This window comes from Oncorhynchus gorbuscha, linkage group LG07 (genome assembly GCF_021184085.1).
Source record: "Oncorhynchus gorbuscha isolate QuinsamMale2020 ecotype Even-year linkage group LG07, OgorEven_v1.0, whole genome shotgun sequence".
NCBI lineage: Eukaryota > Metazoa > Chordata > Actinopteri > Salmoniformes > Salmonidae > Oncorhynchus > Oncorhynchus gorbuscha.
Window position 1 is genome coordinate 39,686,737 of NC_060179.1, and position 23,791 is coordinate 39,710,527.

The window sequence follows — 23,791 nt, forward strand, 5'->3', positions numbered from 1 at the left end:
ATTTATCTGCTTCGACGCATGCCTATTGCATACCACAGCAGCTCAACTGATGACGTACCTCCACAGAGTTTGTTGTTGGAGCGGTCACAGTTAAAGTTGTCACAATCGCAGAACTTTCCACTGTAGCGTTCTTCTGGGTTCTCCCTCTTCTTACACTCACAGGTTCCACACACACAGTCTCCATTGTTGCTGCAGATGTCTGTACCATTGTCTTTACGACAGTTCTTATCCAGGTCTTCGCTGGTCACTTCGTTGGTGCTGCACTCACAATGTCTACCTATACGGCCCTCGTTGCACCTGAGCGACAATAAAGAAAACCAAATGTAATCCTTTTTTACAACAACATGCCAATATTGTAGAATATTCAGAAAAACCAATGCAATACACCGGAAATCAGTTACATATCAATGGACTATAGAAACAGATTTACAATGCATTATACATTCAGTATCAAACATCATACTGTACACTTTTCTCTATGCCATGGACAATATTACAATATGAAAGGTAAATAAGGGTTAAGATCTTCTGCCTGTGAAACATAAGTGCCTTACCTGCATGCTCCACATTCATATGTCCCGTTGCCTTTGTGGCAGATTTCACTGTTCTCAGTGCCGTTTTTGTGACAGTCACATTCACAGATGAAGTTCAGAGCGATCTCCACCTCCTCTGTGAACCCTAGGGGTTTGATCTTGATGGTCTCTGGTTTGCCCATCTTAGGACACTGCTTAGCTGTGATGCTTATGGTGAAAGACACCTACAGATAAGTGATGAAGGAACGCATTCACACTAAGGGCATACTATTTACATTTCATAATAAAAAAAATGATGCATTCGACTCGTCGGACATCTAATAACGGACCAATCCAATGCACTTGATCAGAAAACTGAAATAACTGAACCTGAAAGATGAAAAAAAATAGATCTATATTTAGAATAGAAAACGACGGAGGATGTTTTGGTTACCCACCTCGTCTCCGATGGAGATGTTGGAGCATTTTCTTCCCATCTCTCCCTCACCAGTCACTCCGTTCTTGCAGCGTGACTGGTACGCGATGGTCACTCCCTCTGCTAGCTTACTGTTCTCCAGAATCACCTCTGAGGAAAGAGACTACCACACAAAGAACAAGAGCCCACTGCAAATTGAAAATATACTCTATTCAGTAATCTACAGTTTTTAAAATGCATATTTGAAAAATGTCCCATGCAAAGAACAGTTTAGACAGAGACGTGATGACTTTAAAGTAAGAGCAGCATGGTTTTTGCCAACTATTTTGAGGCTGAAAGTGAGATTGTGTGCAGTGCATATTGTCTAGTAACCAATTTAATTTATACTTACATTGTAGGCATCAATAATGAGGTTGATAACGTTGCTGGAGTTTGCAGAGAGTGTCCCAACTGCAGACTTAGGAATGAGATTCTTCAACTCCTGAGAAGAGAGAGAACACCGTAGAGTAAATGATCTAGTATGTCAATATGAATCATGTACAATCGTGGCCAAATGTTTTGAGAATGACACAAATATTAACTTCCACAAAGTTTGCTGCTTCAGTGTCTTTAGATATTTTTGTCAGATGTTACTATGGAATACTTAAGTATAATTACACGTATTTCATAAGTGTCAAAGGCTTTTATTGACAATTACATGAAGTTGATGCAAAGAGTCTATATTTGCAGTGTTGACCCTTCTTTTTCAAGAACTCTGCAATCCGCCCCTGGCATGCTGTCAATTAATTTCTGGGCCACATCCTGACTTATGGCAGCCCATTCTTGCATAATCAATGCTTGGAGTTTGTCAGAATTTGTTTTTTGTTTGTTTGTCCACCCGCCTCTTGATCACAAGTTCTCAATGGGATTAAGGTCTGGGGAGTTTCCTGGCCATGGACCCAAAATATCGATGTGTTGTTCCCCGAGCCACTTAGTTACCACTTTTGCCTTATGGCAAGGTGCTCCATCATGCCGGAAAAGGCATTGCTCGTCACCAAACTGTTCCTGGATGGTTGGGAGAAGTTGCTTAAGGAGGATGTGTTGGTACCATTCTTTATTCATGGCTGTGTTCTTAGGCAAAATTGTGAGTGAGCCCACTCCCTTGGCCGAGAAGCAACCCCACACATGAATGGTCTCAGGATGCTTTACTGTTGGCATGACACAGGACTGATGGTAGCGCTCACCTTGTCTTCTCCGGACAAGCTTTTTTCCGGATGCCCCAAACAATCGGAAAGGGGATTCATCAGAGAAAATGACTTTACCCCAGTCCTCAGCAGTCCAATCCCTGTACCTTTTGCAGAATATCAGTCTGTTCCTGATATTTTCCCTGGAGAGAAGTGGCTTCTTTGCTGCCCTTCTTGACACCAGGCCATCCTCCAAAAGTCTTTGCTTCACTGTGCATGCAGATGCACTCACACCTGCCTGCTGCCATTCCCGAGCAAGCTCTGTACTGGTGGTGCCCCAATCCTGCAGCTGAATCAACATTAGGAGACGTCCTGGCGCTTGCTGGACTTTCTTGGGCACCCTGAAGCCTTCTTCACAACAATTGAACCACTGTCCTTGAAGTCTTGATGATCCGATAAATTGTTGATTTAGGTGCAATCTTACTGGCAGCAATATCCTTGCCTGTAAATCCCTTTTTTGTGCAAAGCAATGGTGAGGGCACGTGTTTCCTTGCAGCTAACTATGGTTGACCGAGGAAGAACAATGATTCCAAGCACCACCCTCCTTTTGAAGCTTCCAGTCTGTTATTTGAACTCAACCAGCATGACAGAGTGATCTCCAGCCTTGTCCTCGTCAACACTCACACCTGTGTTAACGAGAGAATCACTGACATGATGTCAGCTGGTCCTTTTGCGGCAGGGCTGAAATGCAGTGGAATTTTTTTGAGGGGGGGGGGGGTTCAGTTAATTTGCATGGCAAAGAGGGACTTTGCAATTAATTGCAATTCATCTGATCACTCTTCACAACATTCTGGAGTATTTTGCAAATTGTCATCATACAAACTGAGGCAGCAGACTTAGTGAAAATGAATATTTGTGTCATTCTCAAAACTTTTGGCCATGACTGTAGATCTCTAAATAATCAATGCACCAGAAAAGTTGCTCAGAGCAAAGCTGTTATGTTTTGCCTGACCATTTAGATTGGAGAGCAGTTTGATTGTGGTCTGCAAACACATAGTTGTAAGGTCTGAATCTAAAGTTCTAACTATTTAGTGTTGTGACATTCTACATTTTGACAAAGATCCAAGTCAAAGTCTATATCAAAATGGCACCATATTCCTTAAACAATTTAGTGCACTATATACATTGCCTTTGAAAAGTATTCAGACCCCTTGACTTTTTCCACATTTTGTTACGTTACAGCCTTATTCTAAAATGGATAAAATATATATCCTCAGCAATTAACACAAAATACCCCATAATGACAAAGCCAAAACAGGTTTAGACATTTTTGAAAATGTATTAAAAATAAACAAAAACCTTATTTACATAAGTTCAGACCCTTTGCAATGAGACTCACAATTTAGCTCAGTTGCATCCTGATAATTCTACAACTTGATTGGAGTCCACTTGTGGTAAATTCAATTGATTGGACAGGCACACACCTGTCTATATACGGTCCTACAGTTGACCGTGCATGTCAAAAAACCAAGACCTGAGGTCAAAGGAATTGTCTGTAAAGCTCCGAGACAGGACTGTGTCGAGGCACAGATCTTGGGAAGGGTACCAAAAAATACTCTTCCTAGAGCTGGCCGCACGAGAGAAAGGCTTTAGTCAGGGAGGTGACCAAGAACCCGATGGTCACTCAACCTCAAGATTCTCTGGTCTGATGAAACCAAGATTGAACTCTTTGGCCCGAATGCCAACCATCACGTCTGGAGGAAATCTGGCACCATCCCTATGGTGAAGCATGGTGGTGGCAGCATCAAGCTGTTGGGTTGTTCTTCAGCCGCAGGGACTGGGAAACTAGTCGGGATTGAGGCAAATATGAGCGGAGCAAAGTACAGAGGGATCGAACAGGACAACGACCCTAAGCACACAACCAAGACAATGCAGGAGTGGCTTTGGGATAAGTCTCTAAATGTCCTTGAGTGGCCGAGCCAGAGTTTGGACTTGAACTCGATCAAACGTCTCTGGAGAGACCTGAAAATAGCAGTGCAGCAATGCTCCCCATCCAACCTGACAGAGCTTGAGAGGATCTGTAGAGAAGAACAGGAGAAACTCCCCAAATACGGGTCTGCCAGGCTTGTAGCATCATACCCAATAAGACTCAAGGCTGTAATTGCTGCCAAAGGTGCTTCAACAAATGTCTAAACCTGTTTTTGCTTTGTCATTATGGGGTATTGCATGTAGATTGATGAAGAGAATATGGCTGTAACCTAACAAAATGTGGAAAAAGTCAAAGGGTCTGAATACTTTCCGAAGGCACTGTACATCATAGGGTGCCATTTGGGATGTAACCCAAGTCTAACAGTGGAATCAAATAATCAAAGACTTTCTCCCGAGGTTGACAAACACTGTCCAAGCATTGGAACTGATGTGGATATGATAAAGAAATATTGTCGAACTCCAGGCAGACATCTAAATGGCTTGAAAAGGGCAAAAAGGAACATTCAGAGGCTTGTGTCCCAAATGGCACCCTATTCCTTATAAAGTGCACTACAAAAGTAGTGCAATATATAGGGAAATTGTTGCCAGTTGGGACACAACCAGATGTCCAAAGATATGTTACCAGTAAAGGTAAAGCTAAATGCTTCTCTGCTCTTCAAAGGGTTGGGCTTCCTCCAACAGAGAAGCACAGAAACTTGAAAATTCCACACACAGGAACAACTGACTGACCTTGTAAACAGGCTGGAACTCCTCTGTGATGGCAAAGATTGTCTGGATGTTGTTGTCACTTAGTTTCTGAACCAGATGGGCGATGGAGGGGTAGTCCTGTTACAGGGAGACAATTAGTAAGTACAGGTACTAGGTTAGCCCTTTGATAACATCACTAAGGCAAGTAGCCCATAACCTTCAAATCTTGTCATATTCAAAATACAAACCACACAGAAGAGAAAAAAGCCACAATACATACAGTAAATAGCAGGGTATTAATTAAGAAATAATGCCTAAGAACAGTGTGACAACTCCCGACAAGGGCTGTTCTAAGGCCCAGGGTGAAGCCATAATTCCTGGGTTCCAGGGCATTATTGTTTTAGTTATTTCCTCATCTTTTGACCCAGTCTTAATTCTATTCATTCAACATTGCTATGCTAAACAAATCATTGGCATGTACAGTTGAAGTCAGAAGTTTACATACACCTTAGCCAAATATATTTAAAATAAGTTTTTCACAATTACTGACATTTAATCCTAGTAAAAAGTCCTTGTCTTAGGGTCACCACTATTTTAAGAATGTGAAATTTCAGAATAATAGTAGAGAATTATTTCAGCTTTGATGTATTTTGTTCACATTCCCAGTGGGTCAGAAATGTACATACACTCAACTAGTATTTGGTAGCATTGCCTATCAATTGTTTAACTTGGGTCAAATGTTTCGGGAAACCTTCCACAAGCTCCCCACAATAAGTTGGGTGAATGTTGGCCCATTCCTCCTGACAGAGCTGGTGTAACTGAGTCAGGTTTGTAGACTTCCTTGCTCGCACATGCTTTTTCTGTTCTGCCCACAAATCTTATATTGGATTGAGGTCAGGGCTTTGATGGCCACTCCAATACCTTGACTTTGTTGTCCTTAACCTCTTAAAGATCGGGTGCTTTTTTTCAACTTTTTGTTAAAAATCGCGCAAATGCCAGGGATATAGTATATGCATATGATTAGTATGTGTGGATAGGAAACACTCTGAAGTTTCTAAAACTGGTTAAATCATGTCTGTGACTATAGCAGAACGTGTGTAGCAGGCAAAACCCCAAGGAAAAACTGTTCACAAAAAAAACAAAAAAATCCCTCGAGGTCCCTGTATTGTCTATGGCAAGGGAAAATAGATAGCGCCCAGTTTACAGTTCCTACAGCTTCCACACGCCATTTTGCCACAATTTTGGAAGTATGCTTGGGGTCATTGTCCATTTGGAAGACCCAATTGCAACCAAGCATTAACTTCCTGACTTATGTCTTGAGATGTTGCTTCAATATATCCACATAATTTCCCAGCCTCATGATGCCATCTATTTTGTGAAGTGCACCAGTCCCTCCTGCAGCAAAGCACCCCTACAACATGATGCTACCACCCCAGTGCTTCATGGTTGGGATGGTGTTCTTCAGCTTGCAAGCCTCCCCCTTTTCCTCCAAACATAGCAATGGTCATTATGGCCAAACAGTTCTATTTTTGTTTCATCAGACCAGAGGACGTTTCTCCAAAAAGTATGATCTTTGTCCACATGTGCAGTTGCACCGTAGTCTGGCTTTTTTATGGCGGCTTTGGAGCAGTGGCTTCTTCCTTGCTGAGCAGCCTTTCAGGTTATGTTGATAAAGGACTCGTTTTACTGTGCATATAGATACTTTTGTACCGGTTTCCTCCAGCATCTTCACAATGTCCTTTGCGGTTGTTCTGGGATTGATTTGCACTTTTTTTGCATCAAAGTACGTTCATCTATAGGAGACCGAAGGAGTCTCTTTCCTGAGCGGTATGACAGCTGCGTGGTTCAATGGTGTTTATACTTGAGTGCTATTTTTTTGCACAGATGAACGTTGTACCTTCCGGCGTTTGGAAATTGATCCCAAGGATGAACCAGACTTGTGGAGGTCTACAATTGTTTTTCTGAAGTCTTGGCTGATTTCTTTTGATTTTCCCATGATGTCAAGCCAAGAGGCACTGAGTTTGAAGGTAGGCCTTGAAATACATGCACAGGTACACAGGATAACTGACACCATTTGAGTTAATCAGAAGCTTCTAAAGCCATGACATTTTCTGGAATTTCCCAAGCTGTTTAAAGGCACAGTCAACTTAGTGTATGTAAACTTCTGACCTACTGGAATTGTGATACAGTGAATTATAAGTGAAATAATCTGTCTGTAACCAATTGTTGGAAGAAAATACTTATCATGCACAAAGTAGATGTCCTAACCGACTTGCCAAAACTATAGTTTGTTAACAAGAAATATGTGGAGTGGTTGAAAAACGAGTTTTGATAACTCCAACCAAAGTGCATGTAAACTTCCGACTTCAACTGTAGCTAGGTAGCATAGATTCAATGATGACAAGACAAGAACTTCAATAAATAATGACTTAATACTGTAAACATCCAATAGGCCTACATAGGCAAGCACTATTATGGTTGGCGAGTCCGAGCTAACCAAGCTGGTGATGTTAATAGTGATGTTTCCGTTGATGGCACATGAGTGGAAGAACTGTCCATGCTCCTGGCGCACGTGCGTCATCGTGCATACATTTATTTTGTCCCCCCACACCAAACGCGATCACGACACACAGGTTAAAATATCAAAACAAACTCTGAACCAATTATATTCATTTGGGGACTGGTCAAAAAGCATTAAACATTTATGGCAATTTAGATAGCTTGCACTTTCTAGCTAATTTATAATAATAATAATAATAATAATTTGTCCTGGGATATAAAATTGAGTTGTTATTTTACCTGAAATGCACAAGGTCCTCTACTCCGACAATTAATCCACACATAAAATGGTCAACCGAATCATTTCCAGTCATCTCTCCTCCTTCTAGGCCTTTTCTTCTCTTGACTTTATATTGCGATTGTCTACTTTCATAAATAAGGTGCATTACCGCTTCTGACCTCATTCATCTTTCAATAACCCACGTGGGTATAACCAATGAGGAGATGGCACGTGGGTACCTGCTTCTATAAACCAATGAGGAGATGGGAGAGGAAGGACTTGTAGCGCGATCTGCGTCAAAAATAGAACTGACATCTATTTTAGCCCTTCGCAACGCAGACTCAATAATTGAATAATATAGATTTCTGAATTTATTTTGCAAAGCTTGCGCAGTGAGATTGAACAGAGTAAATAGGCATTTCAAGGCATAGACACTGGCTGGAAAGCAGTTTTAACCCATCAGCATTCAGGATTAGAATCACCCGTTGTATTATTATACATACATAGTAGTGGCTCATGGTGTACATATTGTTCTCCAGGTGGCATTTCCCATCGTTGGGCAGAACAATCCCTCCCAGTTTCCCATCTCCAGCAAAGTGGAAGCCAGCATCAGTGGAAAACACCAGCAGACGTGTGACGTTCCTCCAGCCAATGTGCTCCTGGGAGGAGGGAGAGAGAGAGGCCCATACAAACTCAATGTAAAATAAAACAACATACAGAAAAAGGACACAGCTGACAGAAATACCAGAGAACAAAATTACAAGACCTAGGAAAGATTCAGGAAATATATTTTAAAAACTAGGAACAGCTATGTAAGAAGTTAAAACTTCTTAGGGCTAGGCGTCCCGCTAGTGGGACAAATTCCGGTGAACCTGGAGGGCGCGCAATTCAAATAAATATTCATACAAATTATGGTTATTAAACATTTAGCTTAAATTATTGTTATCTTCCTCTGATTTGTCATCCAAAGGGACCCAGCTATAACAGGTAGTGTCATTTTGTTAGATAAAATCCTTTATATCCCAAAAAGTCTGTTTAGTTGACACCATCGATTTGAGTAATCCACTCGTTCAACATGCAGAGAAAGGAATCCGAAAATCTACCCCTAAACTTTGTTTCAACAAATCAAAATAGGTTTCTATCTACTCCTCAGATACCCTAAAATGTAATTTTTGAAGTTACAAGCCTGAAACCTTGAACATAGACTGCTGACACCCTGTGAAAGCCACAGGAATTGCATCCTGGGAGCTAGAATTCAGTATGCCCCTATACTTTTCATTGTAAGATGGTCTTCATGGTCTCTCAAAAACATAATAATTGCGGTTGGTTTTTCTTTGGATTTTCTCCTCCCATATCTCTTGTGTTATAGTCTCTTACATAATTTTAACCTTTCTACAAACGTCAGTGTTTTATTTCCAATGGTACCAATTATATGCATATCCTGGCTTCAGGACCTGAGCAACCGGCAGTTTACTTTGGGCACGTCAGTCAGGCGGAAATGGAGAAAAAAGGGGCCAAGTTAAGTACTGCAGTGCATCTCCTCCTCATGGACTGCACCAGATTTGCCAGTTCTTGCTGTGAGATGTTACCCCACTCTTCCACCAAGGCACCTGCAAGTTCCCAGACATTTCTTGGAGGAATTTCTTGAGGCCCTAGCCCTCAACCTCCGATCCAACAGGTCCCAGATGTGTTCAATGTGATTGAGATTCGGGCTCTTCGCTGGCCATGGCAGAGCACTGACATTCCTGTCTTGCAAGAAATCAGGCAAGGAACGAGCAGTATGGCTGGTGGCATTATTGTCATGCTGGAGTGTCATGTCAGGATGAGCCTGCAGGAAGGGTACCACATGAGGGAGCAGGATGTCTTCCATGTAACGCACAGTGTTGGGATTGGCTGCAATGACAACAAGCTCAGTCCGATGATGCTGTGACACACTGCCCCAGACCATGAGGGACCCCTCCACCTCCAAATCGATCCCGCTCCAGAGTACAGGCCTCGGTGTAAAGCTCATTCCTTCGACGATAAACTCGAATGACCATCACCCTTGGTGAGACAAAACAGCGACTCATCAGTGATGAGCACTTTTTGCCAGTCCTGTCTGGTCCAGCGACGGTGGGTTTGTGCCCATAGGCGACGTCGTTGCCAGTGATGTCTGGTGAGGACCTGCCTTACAAACAGGCCTACAAGCCCTCAGTCCAGCCTCTCTCAGCCTATTGTGGACAGTCTGAGCACTGATGGAGGGATTGTGCGTTCCTGGTGTAACTCGGGCAGTTGTTGCTATCCTGTACATGTCCCGCAGGTGTGATGTTCGGATGTATCAATTCGGTGCAGGTGTTGTTACACATGGTCTGCCACTGCAAAGACGATCAGCTGACCGTCATGTCTCCCTGTAGCGCTGTCTTAACCGTCTCGCAGTATGGACATTGTAATTTATTTCCCTGGCCACATCTGCAGTCCTCAAGCCTCCTTGCAGCATGCCTAAGGCACGTTCACACAGATGAGCAGGGACCCTGGGCATCTTTCTTTTGGTGTTTTTTCAGAGTCAGTAGAAAGGCCTCTTTAGTGTCCTAAGTTTTCATAACTGTGACCTTAATTGCCTATCGTCTGTTAGCTGTTAGTGTCTTAACGACCGTTCCACAGGTGCATGTTCATTAATTGTTTATGGTTCATTGAACAAGCATGGGAAACATGTTTAAACCCTTTACAATGAAGATTTGAATTTATTTTGATTTTTAGAATTATCTTTGAAAGACAGGGTCCTGAAAAAGGAAAGTATATTTTTTTGCTGAGTTTATATTGACTCAAGACAAAGAGGAGTAAGTAAGTATGTTTATACTTATACTTATACTAGATCTCGTGGTACCAGATCTTAACACCCTATTCTCATTTGAGAATGGCTGGAGTGGAGGCTAACTGGAAGCTAAGAGAAGGCCGTTTTATAAAACCTTCATGTTTGAGAGTTCATTCACTCTAGGGTCCTAAACGGCTATTTCAAAGGGCTAATGCAGCTGGTGGCCACACCAGATACCGACTGTTACTTTTGATTTTAACCCCCCCCCCCTTGTTCAAGGACACATTAATCCATTTATGTTAGTCACCTGTCTGTGGAACTTGTTCAGTTTATGTCTCAGTTTTTGAATCTTATGTTCATACAAATATTTACACATGTTAAGTTTGCTGAAAATAAACGCAGTTGACAGTGAGAGGGTGTTTCTATATTTGCTGAGTTTAAAACCCTGATAAAATGATTTGAATCATTTACAGTATACCTACTCATTCAAGGGTTTTTCTTTATATTTACTATTTTCTCAATTTAAAAATAATAGTGAAGACATCAAAACTATGAAGTAACACATATGGAATCATGCAGTAACCCAAAAAGTATTTAACAAATATATTTTAGATTCTTCAAAGTAGCCACCCTTTTCCTTGATGACAGCTTTGCACACTCTTGGGATTCTCTCTACCAGCTTCACCTGGAATGGTTTTCCAGCCTTGAAGGAGTTTCCACATATGCTGAGCACTTGTTGGCTGCATTTCCTAAACTCCATGGTCCAATTCTTCCCAAAACATCTCAATTGGGTTGAGGTCGAATGATTGTGGGGGCCAGGTCATCTGAAGCAGCACTCATTTTCTCTCCTTCTTGTTCAAATAGCCCTTACATGGCCTGAAGATGTGTTGGGTCATTGTCCTGTTGAAAAACAAATGATAGTCCCACTAAGAGCAAACCAGATGGGATGGCGTAACGGTGCAGAATGCTGTGGTAGCCATGCTAGTTAAGTGTGTCTTGATTTCTAAATAAATCACTGACAGTGTCACCAGCAAAGCACCCCCACACAATCACACCTCTTCCTCTATGCTTCATGGTGGGAACCACACATGCGGAGATCATCCGTCCACCTACTCTGCATCTCACGAAGACACCGAGTTTGGAGTGGTCGAATGTCCATTGCTCGTGTTTCTTGACCCAGGCAAGTCTCTTCTTCTTATTGGTGTCTTTTAGTAGTGGATTCTTTGCAGCAATTTGACCACGAAGGCCTGATTCACACAGTCTCGTCTGAACAGTTGATGTTGAAATTTGTCTGTTACTTGAAATCTGTGAAGCATTTATTTGGGCTACAATCTGAGGTGCAGCTAACTCTAATGAACTTATCCTCTGCAACAGAGATAACTCCGGGTCTTCCTTTCCTGTGGCGGTCCTCATGAGAGCCAGTTTCATCATAGCGCTTGATGGTTTTTGCGACTGCACTCAAAGTTCTTGAAATTTTCCGGATTGACTGACCTTCATATCTTAAAGTTGTTAGGTTGTAATTATCAGAGTAAGAACTCAACGGACACTATGAAAGCTCAAATCAAGTTTATTCTTCCCAAAGGATCGAACAGCTGAACAGACAACAACATTTCACACAAGCGCTGATATTCAACCCTTTCTCCTATGCTGTCTCCTCCAGATCTGAACAGCCAATGCATCGCTGTTGCTAGACAGAACCGTAGTGATATCTGTTCTTGCTCACTTCATCTGACCTGACCTGTGCCCCAATGTGCTCACTCCTCCCCAACTCACGTCTGTCATGGTGCCTGGTACCAGACTGAGTCTCTTCTCCACCCAGAGGATCCCTGATGGCTAATAACATATCCTAACAAAATGTAAACGTTATACATTACCCTCTCTCCCTTAGTGACACGAATAAGTATATTTCATATACTCAGAACCCGACAAAGTAATGATGGATTGTCATTTCTCTTTGCTTATTTCAGCTGTTATATACAACCCCTACCTTGTCACAACACAACTGATTGTTTCAATGCCAAGAGTGTCATCAAGGCTACTTTGAAGAATCTCATCTAAAATATATTTTGATTAGTTTGACACTTTTTAAAAATTCCATGTGGTTATGTCATAGTTTTGATGTCTTCACTATTATTCTACCATGTAGAAAATAGTGAAAATAAAGAAAACCCCTGAAATTATTAGGTGTGTCCAAACTTTGACTGGTACTGTATATTATAATAAAAGCATAATACTTACACCACAGACAGCCACTTGCATGATGGCATCAAAGCCTCCCTCTGGTGAGTCCAGGTTTCCAGAGATCTGCTGTCGTCCCACCAGGGTGTTGAACTCCTGTCCATTGCTGGTCAGCTTCAGGACGTTCTTATAGCTGAATGGACTGGTGCAGTTCTGGTCCCCAGTACAGGGGTTCAGCAGCTTGGCTGGGGTGGTGCTTATGTAAGGCATCACAGTCTTCTCAACGAAGGAACCAAAACCTGACAGAAAAGAAGAAATCCAGCTCACATATACACTGTATTGGTAAGGAGACAGGACACCAATTTGTTAGCTTCAGAACATATTTACTAAGATAAAACTGGATATGTTACACATAACATTATGGGTATTGTAGAAAATGTATAATTATGCAATATGCACCCAAACAGCACTGAAAGCAGAAGGTATCAAGTTGTTGTGGAGAAAAAGTTAAGAAATATGGACATCCCCATTTTTTTATTTTATTTTTTTAATATATTTTTTTCACCTTTATTTAACCAGGTAGGCTAGTTGAGAACAGGTTCTCATTTGCAACTGCGACCTGGCCAAGATAGAGCATAGCAGTGTGAACAGACAACACAGAGTTACACATTCCTCATACCGGGGCGGATTCATAATCTTACCGATTCTGAAATCAGATGTGATCTTTGACATCTCCAGCATCAGCTGTGTTCCCAGGTTCTTTACATTTTCCAGATCATCCTTCATTGAGTAGGAGAGGTCCATCAGGTAGTAGAGGTCGATGGGGTAATCCTCAGCTCGTTTGAACTTCAGATTAAAAGACTGGGGTTCACCTACAATATACAAACAGATAGGCAAGGTTAAACCAGGGACTGTGGTTGAAAATTTGCACTTTTGCCAACTCTGGCACATTTACATTGATGTTAACACTGAAATGTTGATTAAGGTGAATTGTCCCTATCAAATAAGCCTCTGGCATGGAAGTGTGCAAGGACCACTCCTTCCACATAATAACAGCTGTCCAGTTGATAGCTTACACTCTCAAAGAAAATAGAGGATACTGTAACTAATCAACAGTGAAAGACCACAGAAAATATCAGGAAACAGCAACCCTCAGCAAAATTGCTTCAGCAATGATCAAAACGGGAAGTTATGGCTGAAACAAAGTTAACTAAGACTACGTCCCAAATGGCACCCTATCCCCAATATAAGGCACTACTTTTGACCAGAGCGAAAAGTAGTAGAACTAAATAGGGAAAAGGTTGCCATTTGGGATGCACACTTATCAAAGTTCCCACCAGATCTGAGGCTAAGGGTGAGTTTCTGGGGCTGGATCTGTGTGATATCCTCTGGTCTGAGTTTCTTTGCTCCCTTGTTGCGGTTGGTCACAGTCTTGTTCTTCAGGGCCTGTTGGCTGCCTCGGGGGTTCTCTACCTTGGCGCCACTGCAACCTCTCTTCCGCAGGGACTCTAGCTCGTCACAGCGGGTCGACGTGGCCTCACCCTGCTTAAGAAACTCCTGGGGGAGAGGGAGGAGGTTAATCAGTATCATGACAAATTGCATTATGTAAGGTCCTTATTTTCTGAAAATATATTTCCTACACTCCAAAGCAGGTTATAAACAATATTGCCTCACACACTAGTGTTGTAATTCCAAGGGACAGTTTAGATGACATACTTCTCTCCTTGATTGCATACAAGTTCTAATGCTAAGTCAGTTATAGTAAAAATGCAGTAACAAAGTTATTGACAAATTCAAATCCACATACTGGGTCTGTACACCATCCACATTTCGCTCCCACTTGAATACACTCCCCACAGGACTTGGCATTGGCCTTGATGCACTCGTTCCCTTCTGAAGGTTGAAGAGAAGCAAACTCATTATTATACTCCTAAAGACTAAGCAGGCAAAACGCCCCAGTGTTTACACATTGTTTAATTTAAAATTAGGAAAACTGTGTGGCTCAGAGAGTACAGTAATTGGAGCCAGAACGTAATATTCCGCTGTTCCATAGTTCTATGATGCCCTAACTACTAAGCTCCAAAAAGCCTAGGTGGAGCTGCTTCTTCTTCTGACAAATAACATCATTACATTACAGCAGCATGCTCGCTTTGCTTCGACTCACCCATGGAAAATCAGGCTATTAGTCACCATTCTGCATTGTATGTAGGCCAACATCGTTTATGACATAATATGATTAGATGATGTACTGTGTCGTCAGTGTACAGAAACAGAACACTGATGTTGCTGTTGAGGATTGAGTTTGTCTAACAAGGTGGAAGTTAAAGTAAGTAGGACAGAAACTTGAGATATGAGAGAGAATAACTTTACCTTGCTGAGCACTGCTGTAACAAATGACTGCTAACAATGTTGATATCAGAGGTAGTTTCAGGTCCATCTGAAAAATAAAACAGATACAACATCACAAGGTTAGTGTGAGGATACAGTAAAAGCTAGCACTGAATACTGTGTTTTTGTTTACATTTGTAGTACAAATAGAAGACATTAGGCTGGATACCAGTTAATCGATATAGCCTCAGGGCCCAGAGCTATTGATGGTCATGATCTGGAGCCCTATATGGTGCCTTCAGAAACTATTCAAACCCTTTTCCTTTTTCCACATTTTGTCATGTTACAGACTGGATTTAAAATGAATTAAATTGAGATTTTTAGTCACAGGCCTACACACAATACCCCATAATGTCAAAGTGGAATTATGTTTTTAGAAATGTCTACAAATTAATAAAAAATGAAAAGTTGAAATGTCTTGAGCCAATAATTATTCAACCCCTTAGTTATGGCAAGCCTAAACAAGTTCAAGAGTCAATATTTGCTTAACAAGTCACATAACAATTTGTACGGACTCACTCTGTGTGCAAAAATAGTGTTTAACATGATTTTTGAATGATTACCTCATCTCTGTACCCCCAAACAGACGCCTCACAAGTCCTCAAATGGTAGTTTCATTAAATAGTACCCGCAAAACACCAGTCTCAACGTCAACAGTGAAGAGGCGACTCCGGGATGCTGGCCTTCTAGGCAGAGTTGCAAAGAAAAAGACATATCTCAGACTGGCCAATAAAAGAAAAGATTAAGATGGGCAAAAGAACACAGACAAAGGACAGAGGAACTCTGCCTAGAAGGCCAGCATGCCGGAGTCATGTTGAGACTGATGTTTTGCGGGTACTATTAAATGAAGCTTCCAGTTGAGGACTTGTGAGGCGTCTGTTTCTAAAACTAGGCATTCTAAAGTACTTGTCCTCTTGCTCAGTTGTGCACCCGGGGCCTCTCACTCCTCTTTCTATTCTGGTTAGAGCCAGTTTGCGCTGTTCTGTGAAGGGAGTAGTACACAGCATAGTGCGAGATATTCAGTTTCTTGGCAATTTCACGCATGGAATTGTCATGTTTTGTCTTATATTGTCTTGTCATTTTGCTTTTCCCTCTGTTCGTTTTCCCCCTGCTGGTCTTTTTAGGTTCGTTCCCCTTTTTCTCTCTCCCTTCCTCTCTCTCTTCTCTCTATCGTTCCGTTCCTGCTCCCAGCTGTTCCTATTCCCCTAATCAATCATTTAGTCTTCCCACACCTGTTCCCTATCTTTTTCCCTGATTAGAGTCCCTATTTCTCCCCTTGTTTTCCGTTTCTGCCCTGTCGGATCCTTGTCTATTGTTCACCGTGCTGTGTCTGTGTATCGCCCTGTCGTGTCGTGTTTCCCTCAGATGCTGCGTGGTGAGCAGGTGTCTGAGTCTGCTACGTTCAAGTGCCTTCCCGAGGCAACCTGCAGTTCATGATCGAGTCTCCAGTCAGTTCTCGTCATTACGAGTGGAATTGTGCTTTAGGATTGTATATTTACTTTACTGGATTAAAGACTCTGTTTTCGCCAAGTCGCTTTTGGGTCCTCATTCACCTGCATAACAGAAGGATCCGACCAAAGAATGGACCCAGCGACTACAGATGCTCGTAACACTGCCGTCGAGATCCAAGGAGCCATGCTCGGCAGACACGAGCAGGAATTGTCTGCTGCTCGCCATGCCGTGGAGAACCTGGCCGCTCAGGTTTCCGACCTCTCTGGACAGTTCCAGAGTCTTCGTCTCGTGCCACCTGTTACTTCCTGGCCTGCCGAGCCTCCGGAACCTAGGGTTAATAACCCACCTTGCTACTCCGGGCAGCCCACGGAGTGCCGCTCCTTTCTCACCCAGTGTGATATTGTGTTCTCTCTCCAACCCAACACATACTCTAGAGAGAGAGCTCGGGTTGCTTACGTCATTTCACTCCTTACTGGCCGGGCTCGAGAGTGGGGCACAGCTATCTGGGAGGCAAGGGCTGATTGCTCTAACAATTACCAGAACTTTAAAGAGGAGATGATTCGGGTTTTTGACCGTTCAGTTTTTGGTAGGGAGGCTTCTAGGGCCCTGGCTTCCCTATGCCAAGGTGATCGATCCATAACGGATTACTCTATTGAGTTTCGCACTCTTGCTGCCTCTAGTGAGTGGAACGAGCCGGCGCTGCTCGCTCGTTTTCTGGAGGGACTCCACGCAGTGGTTAAAGATGAGATTCTCTCCCGGGAGGTTCCTTCAAGTGTGGACTCTTTGATTGCTCTCGCCATCCGCATAGAACGACGGGTAGATCTTCGTCACCAGGCTCGTGGTAGAGAGCTCGCGTCAACGGTGTTTCCCTGCTCCGCATCGCAACCATCTCCCTCCTCTGGCTCAGAGACTGAGCCCATGCAGCTGGGAGGTATTCGCATCTCGACTAAGGAGAGGGAACGGAGGATCACCAACCGCCTGTGCCTCTATTGCGGACTTGCTGGACATTTTGTTAATTCATGTCCAGTAAAAGCCAGAGCTCATCAGTAAGCGGAGGGCTACTGGTGAGCGCTACTACTCAGGTCTCTCCATCTAGATCCTGTACTACTTTGTCGGTCCATCTACGCTGGACCGGTTCGGGTGCTACATGCAGTGCCTTGATAGACTCTGGGGCTGAGGGTTGTTTCATGGACGAAGCATGGGCTCGGAAACATGACATTCCTTTCAGAGAGTTAGACAAGCCTACGCCCATGTTCGCCTTAGATGGTAGTCATCTTCCCAGTATCAGATTTGAGACACTACCTTTAACCCTCACAGTATCTGGTAACCACAGTGAGACTATTTCTTTTTTGATTTTTCGTTCACCTTTTACACCTGTTGTTTTGGGTCATCCCTGGCTAGTATGTCATAATCCTTCTATTAATTGGTCTAGTAATTCTATCCTATCCTGGAACGTTTCTTGTCATGTGAAGTGTTTAATGTCTGCCATCCCTCCCGTTTCTTCTGTCCCCACTTCTCAGGAGGAACCTGGCGATTTGACAGGAGTGCCGGAGGAATATCATGATCTGCGCACGGTCTTCAGTCGGTCCCGAGCCAACTCCCTTCCTCCTCACCGGTCGTATGATTGTAGTATTGATCTCCTTCCGGGGACCACTCCTCCTCGGGGTAGACTATACTCTCTGTCGGCTCCCGAACGTAAGGCTCTCGAGGATTATTTGTCTGTGTCTCTTGACGCCGGTACCATAGTGCCTTCTTCCTCTCCGGCCGGGGCGGGGTTTTTTTGTTAAGAAGAAGGACGGTACTCTGCGCCCCTGCGTGGATTATCGAGGGCTGAATGACATAACGGTTAAGAATCGTTATCCGCTTCCCCTTATGTCATCAGCCTTCGAGATTCTGCAGGGAGCCAGGTGCTTTACTAAGTTGGACCTTCGTAACGCTTACCATCTCGTGCGCATCAGAGAGGGGGACGAGTGGAAAACGGCGTTTAACACTCCGTTAGGGCATTTTGAGTACCGGGTTCTGCCGTTTGGTCTCGCCAATGCGCCAGCTGTTTTTCAGGCATTAGTTAATGATGTTCTGAGAGACATGCTGAACATCTTTGTTTTTGTCTATCTTGACGATATCCTGATTTTTTTTTCACCGGCACTCGAGATTCATGTTCAGCACGTTCGACGTGTTCTACAGCGCCTTTTAGAGAATTGTCTCTACGTGAAGGCTGAGAAGTGCGCCTTTCATGTCTCCTCCGTTACTTTTCTCGGTTCCGTTATTTCCGCTGAAGGCATTCAGATGGATTCCGCTAAGGTCCAAGCTGTCAGTGATTGGCCCGTTCCAAGGTCACGTGTCGAGTTGCAGCGCTTTCTAGGTTTCGCTAATTTCTATCGGCGTTTCATTCGTAATTTCGGTCAAGTTGCTGCCCCTCTCACAGCTCTTACTTCTGTCAAGACGTGTTTTAAGTGGTCCGGTTCCGCCCAGGGAGCTTTTGATCTTCTAAAAGAACGTTTTACGTCCGCTCCTATTCTCGTTACTCCTGACGTCACTAGACAATTCATTGTCGAGGTTGACGCTTCAGAGGTAGGCGTGGGAGCCATTCTATCCCAGCGCTTCCAGTCTGACGATAAGGTTCATCCTTGCGCTTATTTTTCTCATCGCCTGTCGCCATCTGAACGCAACTATGATGTGGGTAACCGCGAACTGCTCGCCATCCGCTTAGCCCTAGGCGAATGGCGACAGTGGTTGGAGGGGGCGACCGTTCCTTTTGTCGTTTGGACAGACCATAAGAACCTTGAGTACATCCGTTCTGCCAAACGACTTAATGCTCGTCAAGCTCGTTGGGCGTTGTTTTTCGCTCGTTTCGAGTTTGTGATTTCTTACCGTCCGGGTAGCAAGAACACCAAGCCTGATGCCTTATCCCGTCTTTTTAGTTCTTCTGTGGCTTCTACTGATCCCGAGGGGATTCTTCCTTATGGGCGTGTTGTCGGGTTGACAGTCTGGGGAATTGAAAGACAGGTTAAGCAAGCACTCACGCACACTGCGTCGCCGCGCGCTTGTCCTAGTAACCTTCTTTTCGTTCCTGTTTCCACTCGTTTGGCTGTTCTTCAGTGGGCTCACTCTGCCAAATTAGCTGGTCATCCCGGTGTTCGAGGCACTCTTGCGTCTATTCGCCAGCGCTTTTGGTGGCCGACTCAGGAGCGTGACACGCGCCGTTTCGTGGCTGCTTGTTCGGACTGCGCGCAGACTAAGTCAGGTAACTCTCCTCCTGCCGGTCGTCTCAGACCGCTCCCCATTCCTTCTCGACCATGGTCTCACATCGCCCTAGACTTCATTACCGGTCTGCCTTTGTCTGCGGGGAAGACTGTGATTCTTACGGTTGTCGATAGGTTCTCTAAGGCGGCACATTTCATTCCCCTCGCTAAACTTCCTTCCGCTAAGGAGACGGCACAAATCATCATCGAGAATGTGTTCAGAATTCATGGCCTCCCATTAGACGCCGTTTCAGACAGAGGCCCGCAATTCACGTCACAGTTTTGGAGGGAGTTCTGTCGTTTGATTGGTGCGTCCGTCAGTCTCTCTTCCGGGTTTCATCCCCAGTCTAACGGTCAAGCAGAAAGGGCCAATCAGACGATTGGTCGCATACTACGCAGCCTTTCTTTCAGAAACCCTGCGTCTTGGGCAGAACAGCTCCCCTGGGCAGAATACGCTCACAACTCGCTTCCTTCGTCTGCTACCGGGTTATCTCCGTTTCAGAGTAGTCTGGGTTACCAGCCTCCTCTGTTCTCATCCCAGCTTGCCGAGTCCAGCGTTCCCTCCGCTCAAGCGTTTGTCCAACGTTGTGAGCGCACCTGGAGGAGGGTGAGGTCTGCACTTTGCCGTTACAGGGCACAGACTGTGAGAGCCGCCAATAAACGTAGGATTAAGAGTCCAAGGTATTGTTGCGGCCAGAGAGTGTGGCTTTCCACTCGCAACCTTCCTCTTACGACAGCTTCTCGTAAGTTGACTCCGCGGTTCATTGGTCCGTTCCGTGTCTCCCAGGTCGTCAATCCTGTCGCTGTGCGACTGCTTCTTCCGCGACATCTTCGTCGCGTCCATCCTGTCTTCCATGTCTCCTGTGTCAAGCCCTTTCTTCGCACCCCCGTTCGTCTTCCCTCCCCCTCCCGTCCTTGTCGAGAGCGCACCTATTTACAAGGTACGTAGGATCATGGACATGCGTTCTCGGGGACGGGGTCACCAATACTTAGTGGATTGGGAGGGTTACGGTCCTGAGGAGAGGAGTTGGGTTCCGTCTCGGGACGTGCTGGACCGTTCACTTATTGATGATTTCCTCCGTTGCCGCCAGGATTCCTCCTCGAGTGCGCCAGGAGGCGCTCGGTGAGTGGGGGGTACTGTCATGTTTTGTCTTATATTGTCTTGTCATTTTGCTTTTCCCTCTGTTCGTTTTCCCCCTGCTGGTCTTTTTAGGTTCGTTCCCCTTTTTCTCTCTCCCTTCCTCTCTCTCTTCTCTCTATCGTTCCGTTCCTGCTCCCAGCTGTTCCTATTCCCCTAATCAATCATTTAGTCTTCCCACACCTGTTCCCTATCTTTTCCCCTGATTAGAGTCCCTATTTCTCCCCTTGTTTTCCGTTTCTGCCCTGTCGGATCCTTGTCTATTGTTCACCGTGCTGTGTCTGTGTATCGCCCTGTCGTGTCGTGTTTCCCTCAGATGCTGCGTGGTGAGCAGGTGTCTGAGTCTGTTACGTTCAAGTGCCTTCCCGAGGCAACCTGCAGTTCATGATCGAGTCTCCAGTCAGTTCTCGTCATTACGAGTGGAATTGTGCTTTAGGATTGTATATTTACTTTACTGGATTAAAGACTCTGTTTTCGCCAAGTCGCTTTTGGGTCCTCATTCACCTGCATAACAGAAGGATCCGACCAAAGAATGGACCCAGCGACTACAGATGCTCGTAACACTGCCGTCGAGATCCAAGGAGCCATGCTCGGCAGACACGAGCAGGAATTGTCTGCTGCTCGCCATGCCGTGGAGAACCTGGCCGCTCAGGTTTCCGACCTCTCTGGACAGTTCCAGAGTCTTCGTCTCGTGCCACCTGTTACTTCCTGGCCTGCCGAGCCTCCGGAACCTAGGGTTAATAACCCACCTTGCTACTCCGGGCAGCCCACGGAGTGCCGCTCCTTTCTCACCCAGTGTGATATTGTGTTCTCTCTCCAACCCAACACATACTCTAGAGAGAGAGCTCGGGTTGCTTACGTCATTTCACTCCTTACTGGCCGGGCTCGAGAGTGGGGCACAGCTATCTGGGAGGCAAGGGCTGATTGCTCTAACAATTACCAGAACTTTAAAGAGGAGATGATTCGGGTTTTTGACCGTTCAGTTTTTGGTAGGGAGGCTTCTAGGGCCCTGGCTTCCCTATGCCAAGGTGATCGATCCATAACGGATTACTCTATTGAGTTTCGCACTCTTGCTGCCTCTAGTGAGTGGAACGAGCCGGCGCTGCTCGCTCGTTTTCTGGAGGGACTCCACGCAGTGGTTAAAGATGAGATTCTCTCCCGGGAGGTTCCTTCAAGTGTGGACTCTTTGATTGCTCTCGCCATCCGCATAGAACGACGGGTAGATCTTCGTCACCAGGCTCGTGGTAGAGAGCTCGCGTCAACGGTGTTTCCCTGCTCCGCATCGCAACCATCTCCCTCCTCTGGCTCAGAGACTGAGCCCATGCAGCTGGGAGGTATTCGCATCTCGACTAAGGAGAGGGAACGGAGGATCACCAACCGCCTGTGCCTCTATTGCGGACTTGCTGGACATTTTGTTAATTCATGTCCAGTAAAGCCAGAGCTCATCAGTAAGCGGAGGGCTACTGGTGAGCGCTACTACTCAGGTCTCTCCATCTAGATCCTGTACTACTTTGTCGGTCCATCTACGCTGGACCGGTTCGGGTGCTACATGCAGTGCCTTGATAGACTCTGGGGCTGAGGGTTGTTTCATGGACGAAGCATGGGCTCGGAAACATGACATTCCTTTCAGAGAGTTAGACAAGCCTACGCCCATGTTCGCCTTAGATGGTAGTCATCTTCCCAGTATCAGATTTGAGACACTACCTTTAACCCTCACAGTATCTGGTAACCACAGTGAGACTATTTCTTTTTTGATTTTTCGTTCACCTTTTACACCTGTTGTTTTGGGTCATCCCTGGCTAGTATGTCATAATCCTTCTATTAATTGGTCTAGTAATTCTATCCTATCCTGGAACGTTTCTTGTCATGTGAAGTGTTTAATGTCTGCCATCCCTCCCGTTTCTTCTGTCCCCACTTCTCAGGAGGAACCTGGCGATTTGACAGGAGTGCCGGAGGAATATCATGATCTGCGCACGGTCTTCAGTCGGTCCCGAGCCAACTCCCTTCCTCCTCACCGGTCGTATGATTGTAGTATTGATCTCCTTCCGGGGACCACTCCTCCTCGGGGTAGACTATACTCTCTGTCGGCTCCCGAACGTAAGGCTCTCGAGGATTATTTGTCTGTGTCTCTTGACGCCGGTACCATAGTGCCTTCTTCCTCTCCGGCCGGGGCGGGGTTTTTTTGTTAAGAAGAAGGACGGTACTCTGCGCCCTGCGTGGATTATCGAGGGCTGAATGACATAACGGTTAAGAATCGTTATCCGCTTCCCCTTATGTCATCAGCCTTCGAGATTCTGCAGGGAGCCAGGTGCTTTACTAAGTTGGACCTTCGTAACGCTTACCATCTCGTGCGCATCAGAGAGGGGGACGAGTGGAAAACGGCGTTTAACACTCCGTTAGGGCATTTTGAGTACCGGGTTCTGCCGTTTGGTCTCGCCAATGCGCCAGCTGTTTTTCAGGCATTAGTTAATGATGTTCTGAGAGACATGCTGAACATCTTTGTTTTTGTCTATCTTGACGATATCCTGATTTTTTTCACCGGCACTCGAGATTCATGTTCAGCACGTTCGACGTGTTCTACAGCGCCTTTTAGAGAATTGTCTCTACGTGAAGGCTGAGAAGTGCGCCTTTCATGTCTCCTCCGTTACTTTTCTCGGTTCCGTTATTTCCGCTGAAGGCATTCAGATGGATTCCGCTAAGGTCCAAGCTGTCAGTGATTGGCCCGTTCCAAGGTCACGTGTCGAGTTGCAGCGCTTTCTAGGTTTCGCTAATTTCTATCGGCGTTTCATTCGTAATTTCGGTCAAGTTGCTGCCCCTCTCACAGCTCTTACTTCTGTCAAGACGTGTTTTAAGTGGTCCGGTTCCGCCCAGGGAGCTTTTGATCTTCTAAAAGAACGTTTTACGTCCGCTCCTATTCTCGTTACTCCTGACGTCACTAGACAATTCATTGTCGAGGTTGACGCTTCAGAGGTAGGCGTGGGAGCCATTCTATCCCAGCGCTTCCAGTCTGACGATAAGGTTCATCCTTGCGCTTAT

General features: G+C 44.9%; 1 protein-coding gene across 2 annotated transcripts in view; it reads right to left on the minus strand.

Moving 5' to 3' along the window:
• LOC124039853 (integrin beta-1-like) overlaps positions 1-23,791 on the minus strand; it is a 57,984-nt gene that overhangs the window by 12,308 nt on the left and 21,885 nt on the right. For both annotated transcript variants that reach the window (XM_046356317.1, XM_046356318.1), the window contains exons 2-12: positions 14,906-14,972; positions 14,343-14,428; positions 13,873-14,092; positions 13,237-13,407; positions 12,596-12,834; positions 8,070-8,225; positions 4,830-4,925; positions 1,340-1,429; positions 971-1,111; positions 555-757; positions 59-297 (exon numbers count right to left, since the gene is read on the minus strand). In XM_046356317.1, the coding sequence (XP_046212273.1) occupies positions 59-297; positions 555-757; positions 971-1,111; positions 1,340-1,429; positions 4,830-4,925; positions 8,070-8,225; positions 12,596-12,834; positions 13,237-13,407; positions 13,873-14,092; positions 14,343-14,428; positions 14,906-14,972 (1,708 nt within the window). The remainder of the gene's footprint in view (positions 1-58; positions 298-554; positions 758-970; positions 1,112-1,339; positions 1,430-4,829; positions 4,926-8,069; positions 8,226-12,595; positions 12,835-13,236; positions 13,408-13,872; positions 14,093-14,342; positions 14,429-14,905; positions 14,973-23,791) is intronic.